This window comes from Dama dama, chromosome 10, assembly GCF_033118175.1.
Source record: "Dama dama isolate Ldn47 chromosome 10, ASM3311817v1, whole genome shotgun sequence".
Lineage (NCBI taxonomy): Eukaryota > Metazoa > Chordata > Mammalia > Artiodactyla > Cervidae > Dama > Dama dama.
Genome location: NC_083690.1, coordinates 5,753,649 through 5,762,375, shown reverse-complemented (window position 1 = coordinate 5,762,375; position 8,727 = coordinate 5,753,649). Strand labels below are relative to the sequence as shown.

At 56.6% G+C, this 8,727-nt stretch overlaps 1 protein-coding gene across 1 annotated transcript in view; it reads right to left on the bottom strand.

The window, feature by feature from the left end:
* Positions 1-820: 820 nt before the first annotated feature.
* SEC14L5 (SEC14 like lipid binding 5) overlaps positions 821-8,727 on the bottom strand; it is a 33,280-nt gene continuing 25,373 nt past the window's right edge. Inside the window, exons 11-16 of the mRNA XM_061152784.1 lie at positions 8,388-8,559; positions 6,891-7,025; positions 5,739-5,873; positions 4,877-5,104; positions 3,504-3,682; positions 821-1,082 (exon numbers count right to left, since the gene is read on the bottom strand). Coding sequence (XP_061008767.1) covers positions 974-1,082; positions 3,504-3,682; positions 4,877-5,104; positions 5,739-5,873; positions 6,891-7,025; positions 8,388-8,559 — 958 coding nt within the window. The 3' untranslated portion in view covers positions 821-973. The remainder of the gene's footprint in view (positions 1,083-3,503; positions 3,683-4,876; positions 5,105-5,738; positions 5,874-6,890; positions 7,026-8,387; positions 8,560-8,727) is intronic.

Genomic DNA, 8,727 nt, shown 5'->3' with positions numbered 1-8,727 from the left:
CTGGTCAGTTACAAGTGCCCATGAATGGTTACCCTTTTTTGTTTAAGCTGCTGGGAGGTGACTTACAACCCCAAAAAGGCATAATTAAACAGGAGATTCCCAGGAGACAAAGGGACCTTCAGAGAATATAAAGATAGTGAGAACTGCTTTATCATTGCCTGGAATTCAGCAAAAACTCTGGGCCTTCCACTGTCTTCAAGTCAAGGGTGGTCAGGATTAGACCTTTCAGCCACATGCTGTGAAAATGCATTTCACATCCACGGTGGGTGGCTCCCCACAGAAAGTGGAGCCTATAACTTATATAACTGTTTGCCAGCATATCCTGGGACCCAGGGCATCACTGTAGGCTTAGATGATAGGGTGTATACCCATCATTTCTGCTTCTTAGGGAGGGGAACCCTAAGAGTCTTGGGAGCACCCACCTTGTGCTTTTCAGACCAGGGGGTGGGGACAAGCATGTGGTCTGGGCGGGCCCATCATGGTACCTCCTCCACATACAGTGATTGGTCCAGACTGAACACAGACCCTGCAGGCCAACCAGTGTTCTCTGTTCCCCCCTGGCAACCGTGATTGGTTCAGGGATGAGCCTGAGACTCTAGCAGGCTGATAAGACTCAATTCTGGGAGGCTGGATGGAACTTGGTCAGGAGACAGATTCTCTTCTGCACCCAAGCTGCGGGACAGGGAAACTAACAGTGCCGGGGTCGCCTGAGAAGGAGGCCACCCCAGGGAAGCTGAACCAGAGATGGAGGGGGCACTGAGCCCCCAGACCTGACGGGATCCGCCCACCCCTTGATTTTTTATACTCGAAGCCCAGTCATAGATGATTCTGTCCTCGACACCCCAAGAGCCGACGGGGGCCTCCGACAGCCCGACTTTGGCAGGGTGCAGACCCAGGGCTGCAGCCCACACGGCCTCGTGGACAGGTGGGGACATGGGAGGCGAGCAGGCTGCCCCACGGGGCTCGGTCCCGACTACCTGGAGGCCAGGGAGCTGCTGTGGGACGGCGCCGAGGAGGAGGAGGTGGCGGCGCTGAGCTGGGAGAAGCGGCTGGCGCAGGATTCCAGGCTGGACATGGAGCCCCTGGAGAGGAAGGAAACACACGTTGCCTCCTGGTGGTGACACGGCCCTGGGGCCACTGGGAGTGGCGGGAAAGCTGGGGATGATGCCAGTGAAGCCCCAGGGCTCTTCCCACAAGGCTGGTAACCCCCCTGGGTGCAGAGGGCAAGTGCAGAGGGAAAAGCAAGTGAAACTGATGAGACGTGAAGCCTGGCCCACTGCCTTGCAGGGCCTTCCTTCCCAGCAGAGCCTAGCCGGCCACCCACCTCTCAGGGGATTCTCTGACCCAGGGGCCCAGCATGACCCAGAGGGCACCCCATCATCTCCAGCCTCACCCTTCTGCCTCCTTTCAGCTCCTCCAGCACCCACCTCCCGTGTCTCGGGACCTTGTGTCTGCACCTGCAGCTGGAAGCCTTTCTCTCCCGCCCATTTTGTCCGTCAAATGCCACCCAGACCACAGAGCAGAGGGCCATCCAGGAGACATTCCTGTGATGACAGACATGTCCCATAACTGTGCCTTCCAGCACGGCTGTCATGGGCCATGTGGGACTGCTGGGCACTCGAGATGTGACTAGTGTGACCGAGGAACTGAACTCTTAATTTTATTTAATTCTAATCGCTATGTTTAAATTGCTGTCTGTGGCTAGTAGCTGTCGGGTTGGAGAGTACAGACTTAGGGCCTAGCTACTCAAAGTGTGGTCCGGGGACCAGCAGCGCAGCGTCTCCTGGAGCTTGCTGGAGATGCCTTAAGAGCTAAGCAATCTGAGTCTGCGTTTTGATGAGCTCCCCCCACCCCCAGGTGATCATGTGCACACGGCCTGGATCTCAACTCGAGTGTAACTTCCCAGAACCTCCCCCAACCCCCTGCACCCTCACCCACCCTGTGCCCGCCCTGGTCCTGGGCTCTGACAGCATCCTGTGTTCAGGCCACCAGCACCTCCTGAAACATGACCTTGGGGCAAGGACCTTCATGGCATCATCACTGCTCATGTGTGGCTACGTGGTCTCCTGCTTCTGGATGGCGGACCCTGTCTGCCTGGTCCCTCTAGGACCATCAGTTGCCCACCGAGGGCAGCCTTGAACTGGGACTCTCCCGAGGCAATCAGGGTCAGGGCAGCAGGATCCCCCACACAGACCAGACAAGACAGGCTGCAAGCAGCTTCCAGCCCACCCCTTGGCCTCCGCCTGCCGTCCCGGAGGCAGCAAGCCCCCAATACATGTGTCTATGGGTCTGAGTCCCCCTGGGCCTCAGTCTCTCTCCCCCCCACTGAGGCCCAGTGGCCAAAACAAGCCACCTCCCAAAGAGGGAATCACCACCCTTTGACACACTTTACTCCCTTTGGAGTAAAGATGCTGGCTCAGCATTTCCTTTCTTTTATTTTTCTTCTGCCTCGTGGCTTGTGGGATCTTAGTTCCCTGACCAAGGATTGAACCCACGCCCTAGGCGGTGAAAGCGCAGAGTCCTAACCACTGGACCACCAGGCAATTCCCAGCCCAGCATATCCTGTGCCGGCTACTTGTGCCCCTAGAATCCCTGCAGCTCCACCTGGGATGTAGGTCCAGACCTGACACCCTCCTGGAGCTTCAAATCTACTCCACAGTAAAGAGTCAGACATGACTGAGTGACTGGACAACAACAAAAGAATCTGAAGCATCATTTTTAGAAGGAAACTGACACAGCCACGTCATGAGGCAGGATGCAAAATCACACTTGTTTTTAAAAGACAGAACACGAGTTGTGGCCGATTCATGTTGATGTATGGCAAAACCCATCACAATATTCTAAAGTAACTATTCTCCAATTAAATAAATTAAAAATAATTTTTAAAGATAAAACAGAAGGCCTGGAAGAAACCACTGTTGAGTGCTTACTGTATGCACAGACTTTCCCCACCCATCTTATCCTCAGGACAACTGTGTGATGTAGGGGCTCCGGTGGTCCCCGTCTAACAGCTGGGGCTCAGAGAGGTAAAGTGACTTGCCTGAGGTCACAGAGCAAGCAGGAAGTGCTGGAGGGCTTAACCTCCCTGTCTCCTCCCCAGCAACACTGGGGGAGAGTTGTCTGTGAGACATAATTCTAGAATGTTCCACAGCAGTCCAAACCCAGTTTCATGGAATTCTAGGAGTGAGGGAAGGTACAAATAGGACGGCTCAGGCCCCTCTTCTCCCGCCCACCCAATCAGTCTGGTGTGTGGGCCGCTGTCTGGGGTTTCATTTGAAGGGAAGTTTCTGCAGCTGAGGCTGAAGCAGAAGTGATACAATCGCCCATGATAAGGGGCTGAGCCACTGGAGAGTTTACCAGCGCCCACGGCAGGGCCCCACCCCTGGAGAAGCTCAAGGGCAAGCAGGGAGGTGAGTGCCGTGCCCCAAGCCTGGAAGGAAGGGACCTCGGGCATGCTGCGGGCCTGGCCCGGCCGTGGGGGCGGGGAGCGGGGGGCCCCGTACCTGAAGTCCTCAGATGCCAGCACCTCGTAGTAGTAGAGGAGTTTGCACCTGGGGCCAGGGCTATGCACGGCCGTCAGGACGTCCTCTACGCCCGGGAGGCTGCAGGCCGTGTGGGCAGGGGGGCTGTGCATTCGCCACTGCAGCAGGTAGACGCCAGGCCACCGGGTCACGTGGGAGCCCTGAAACAAGCAGCCAAGCCTCAGGCCCCGGTCCGCCTGGGGAGAGGGGCCCCTTTCTACACCAGCCCGCCAGCAAATCCTTCCTTTTGGGGTGTCCCAAAGTCACCTGTGCCTCCCCTCTGCTGTTACCCCATATCCATGGCAACTGAGAGCCTCCCTCTTAACCTGGTGGGGAAGTCAGGGTCTAGGGGATGCAGGAACTACAGAGGTGTGGTTTGGTTAAAAACCTGGATTCTGTTGGGCTTTCATCATGCTGAGTGGGATTTGCAAATTGAGGAAACCTGGAGAAGGGAGTGTATGGGCTTCCCAGGTATGGTAAAGAACCTCCCAGTCAATGCAGGAGACGCAGGTTCGATCCCCAGGTCAGGAAGATCCCCTGGAGATTCTAGCCTGGCCTGGAGAATCCCAGGAACAGAGGAGCCTGGCAGGCTATAGTCCATGGGGTCGCAAAGAGTCAGACACGACTTAGCAACTGAGCCTACACACGCAGAGAGGGAGCTTAAAGGTGTCTAGAGTTTGCTGAGGGCAGAGGGACAGCCAGATAGGAGGGTGTCAGTTTTCATAAGAGCAACTTTGTAAAAGGGCTGATGTTCAGTGGGACCCCAGGGTGGAAGATGCTGGAGTGTGATGTGACAGCCGTCTGCCCAATTCACCGATGACACCTCCAGCAAGATCTCCACTGCTCACCAGTGCGCGTGTGTGTGTGTGCGTGTGCGTGTGTGTGTGTGTGTTTGGGGGCAGTGATGTTTGACCTGCAAGCACCATGGAGTATGGGGGGGAGGGTGGTCAGCAGGGTGGCCCAAGTTCTGGTGGCACGTCCCTGAGGGCTGTTTCCAGACCTACGGTCTCCCTGCTGCATGGATGCTGAAACTCGACAGTGCATCAGGAAACCAGGCCGAGGCGAAGGAGGCAGACACCAGGCCCCACGCTCAGGGCTTCTGAGCCCGCCCACGCGGCACGGGGCCAGCAACCTGCATCCTTGACAAGAGTCTCGGGAGGATGCTGAAGATGGGGCCCTGCGGTTCCAGGTCTTGGACCCACCCACACCTGTCTTTCTCCCCTACTGTCCCGCGGGGTCTCTGAGACTGGGGACTGGGACCAATCTATGCACTGCTGTTCCCCCGGAACCCTGGCACGTGGCGGACACTGGTCCTGTGTGATCGTAATGAATGAATAAATGACCCAAGAGATGACCTGGATGCTCTCCCCTTCCCGGCAGATGAGGGGGGCCTCCATGCAGCTGAAATCTGCACCAAGGGCCCAGCCTCTGTCCGTTAGCTGCCCGCCGGCCCTGGCCCCAGGCTCCTGGGGGCCCGGCGTGAGCGCCTGCTTGGCGTGGTACAGACTGAACACCACATCCCCGCGGAGGATGTCGAAGTCCCAGGTGATGACTGACTCCCTCTCCAGAATCTCCACAGCAACCTGCAAGGGGACAGGTGACAGGTGAGGTCTGAATGTCCAGTCTGGAGGGGGCTGGGATGCGTAAGTCAGCTGCAGGTGTGTGGGTGCCCACCCTGGTCTCTATTCCCCACCCCAAGTCCAAGAATTGCTCTGGACAAACAGATCCACCTCTGTCTGAATCACCTGGGACGATTCCCTGCGCCAGGGTGACCACAGCCAGTGACGGGCTGATGTGAGGGTACGGAGGCCAGCCCCCTGCACCGCTCTCCGCTTGGATCAGACTGGGCTAGACTATGGCTGCAACCAGCTCCTGGCTTAGCTTCTGTCCCTAGTGGTAAAAATCCCGCCTGCCAGTGCAGGAGACGTAAGGGATGTGGGTTCAGCAAGATCCTCTGGAGGAAGAAATGGCAACCCACTCCAGTATTCTTGCCTGGAGAACCCCATGGACAGAGGAACCTGGCGGGCGACAGTCCATAGGGTGGCAAAGGATACGACTGAAGCGACTTAGCACACACACCGCCTACCTTAAGGGTTTCTCCTGAGGCTGATCCTCAAGTCACGGGCACAAGAACCCTCGTCTCAGCCTCTGCTTCAGGGCCCCTGACCTAAGACGACACCCAGCCCAGCAGGCCCTCCCAGCCCAGGACCCCGGCACCTCATGGGGGGCCCCGCGGAGCACGCTGGCCGAGTGGTAGGTTTCTCTCCACTGCCGCAGCTGGTCTTCGTGCTCCTGATCCTCTTCCATCAGATACAGGGACTTGGGGACCAGTCCTCCTTCAGGGACGTTACACTGGGGGACAAGGACACCGGGTGACAGTCAGGGCCCAGCCAGGCCTGGCTGACCCAGGGGAAGGCGCTCTATGACCCCTGAAACCACACTTACAACATGCATACAGAGCCTGACAATCGGAGAGACCTGGCAAGCTTGGCAAAATTTCTAGGAAATGTCTCTCTCTCTCTCTCTTTTTTAAATCCTGAAATCATGCAGGATTGCTCTTTGAGATTTTTTTTATTTATTTATTTTTGGCTGCACTGGGTCTTCGTTGCTGTGTGTGGATTTTCTCTAGTTCCATCGAGTAGGGACTACTCTTTGTTGCAGTGGCTTCTCTTGTTGAGGAGCTCAAGTTTAGTTGCTCCGAGGCAAGTGGAATCTTCCCAGATCAGGGATCAAACCCATGTCCTCTGAGTTAGCAGGCAGATTATTAACCAGTGGTCCCACAAGGAAAGTCCTATTTGTGATTTCTGCTGGAGAAGGGAAAGGACCTGCCTCCCACATCAGATGAGATAAGGGTCACCCCCTGCCTCACCCCCAGGAAGCAATAAAAGGGGTCTGGGGGCACCTCCCTTGGGACGTATTGCCTGATCATCCCTTGCCATGTGGCTGTAAGTTGGAAATAAATACGTCCCTTTGGGTACAGCAGCTCCTGGGGCCAGGCCGCTGGGACATTTGAGCCTCCTCCCCTTGCAGTAGAGGCTGCAAAGTTAGCTAAATGCTAACTGCTGCCTGGCAACCTACTGGATGGGGATACAGAGGGGTAGGCCCTTGACTGGCCTGGTCTCTGAGCTTCTGGGAAACTTCAGCTTTGCTTGAAAGCAGCAACGTAAGGTCCCTCCTCCAGAGAGAAGTCACCTCTCGTAGGGGCAGCTTCTAAGACCAGCTCTGCCCCCAAAGAGCCAGCAGGGCCCTTCCCAGCTGAGCACGCACAAGGGGTCTGCCCTCCCCCAGCCTCCTGCCACCTGCAGCCGTGTCTCCCTGAGGCCACAGACCATCCCCGCCATGGGCGCCGAGGGCCCGCTGGGGCCTCACCAGGCACTCTCCCCCAAGGAAGTCGGGAATCACATCTTTGTCCAGATAATCGACAAGACCTCCAGGACCCTGGTAATTGCTGCCGCTGTAGATGAGGAACTTCTGCCTGGTATTCTCGTTGATGAAGGGGCTGATCTGAAACGGGGGAGATAAGGCAGGATGGAAAGATTTTTTTTTTAATTGAGGTGTAACTCACAGAACATAGAGTTAACTATTTTATTTTATTATTATTATTTTTTGGCCACCCTGCAAGGCTTGCAGGATCCTAGTTTCCCGACCAGGGATCGAACCTGCACCTGCTACAGTGGAAGCTCCAAGTCCTAACCACTGGACTATCAAGGAAATCCCAGAATTAACCATTTTAAAGTGAACAATCCTCTGGCATTTAGTTCATCCACTATGCTGGGCAGCCATCATTGCTAATTCCAAGACGTTTTCATCCCCACAAAAGGAAATCCCAGATCTGCCAGCAGTCACTCCCCTCTCCTTCCCCTTCAGCCCCTGGAAACCACCAATATGCTTCCCGTCTCTATGATTTGCCTGTTCTGAACGTTTCACAGAAGACTGCCACAACGTGTGGCCTTCTGTGATTGGCTTCTTTCACTGAGCCTCAGATTTTCAAGGTTCATCCACGTTGTAGCATGAATCAGAACTCCCTTTTCATGGCAGAATAATATTCCATTGTGTGGATAACCGTGTTTTGTTTATCCCAGATGGAAAGTATTTCAATACTGAACTCTAAGCTGCGTGTCAGTCTGATTTATCACGGCGTCCCCGTGCTGGGGTGGTGTCTGACTCTGTGAATAGTTGGGGAAGGTGGGGAGGGAAGGAGGGAGGTGGGTAACCAGGCACTTGGCAGAGCAGAGCACAGGCCAATGCCGCAGGCAGAAGATTAATCGGGAGCTAGAAATCCAACTTGGGTGGGTCACACTCCTTCAGACCCCACCTGGGAGGTGGTCCCTGTGGGCCTCAGCAAGCTGGCTCTCATCTGGTGCAGCCAGTGAGGGGGTGGTGTAGGCAGTGGGAGGTGGGTACCACTTTCCCCACTCCCTCCCTGCTCCAGCGCCCCTGGAAGCACCCCCCTCACCTGTGCCAACTCTCACGGGGCTCTGGTAACAAGGACATCCCCTCTTCTTGTCCGTCCAGCCCTGAGGTAGTCAGGGCTTGCAGCAGTGGCCAGCCCCTGGGGCCGCTCCATCCCACCCACCCTCCTGAGAGTGGGTCACACCCCCACTGGAGCCAGCTGGGTGAGTCCTGCTTCCGAGCAGGGCTTTGCGGAATCTCAGTTCCCCAACCAGGGATTAAACCCGGGCCACAGCGGTGAAAGCCTGGGACCCTAACCACTAGGCCACCAGGGCACTCCCAGAAGGGGTGAGCTCTATGGGAAATGAATTAAACCTCAGTCAAGCCGTTACTGAGAAGAACTGACGCAGGATAATCAGACAGGCAGATCCCAGAGGGACCCTCTCCCATCTCAGGCTCCTTGCTCTTTCTCACCAGCGTCCAGAGCACGGGGAAGACGCGGGGGGCTCGCACGATGAGCAGCCGGCCCAGGGTCTCGGGGTAATTGCCCTCCACCACCTCGATCATGCGCAGCAGGGCCTTCACCCCCGGCCGCCACAGGTGCCGCAGGCTGAGACCCTCCAGATCCACCAGGCAGGTCCAGGAGCTGTGGCAGAGATGCCCGTCTCACTCCACCTCGTTCTGCCACCCCTCAGAGCCCCCAGCACCGTCTGCAGGGACCCAGGGGCCCACGGACAGGGACGGACGGAGAGTCTCAGTGAGGCAGCCACTGGGGCAGGGACTGGGGACACTCCCGTGGACCCTCCCCCCGTGG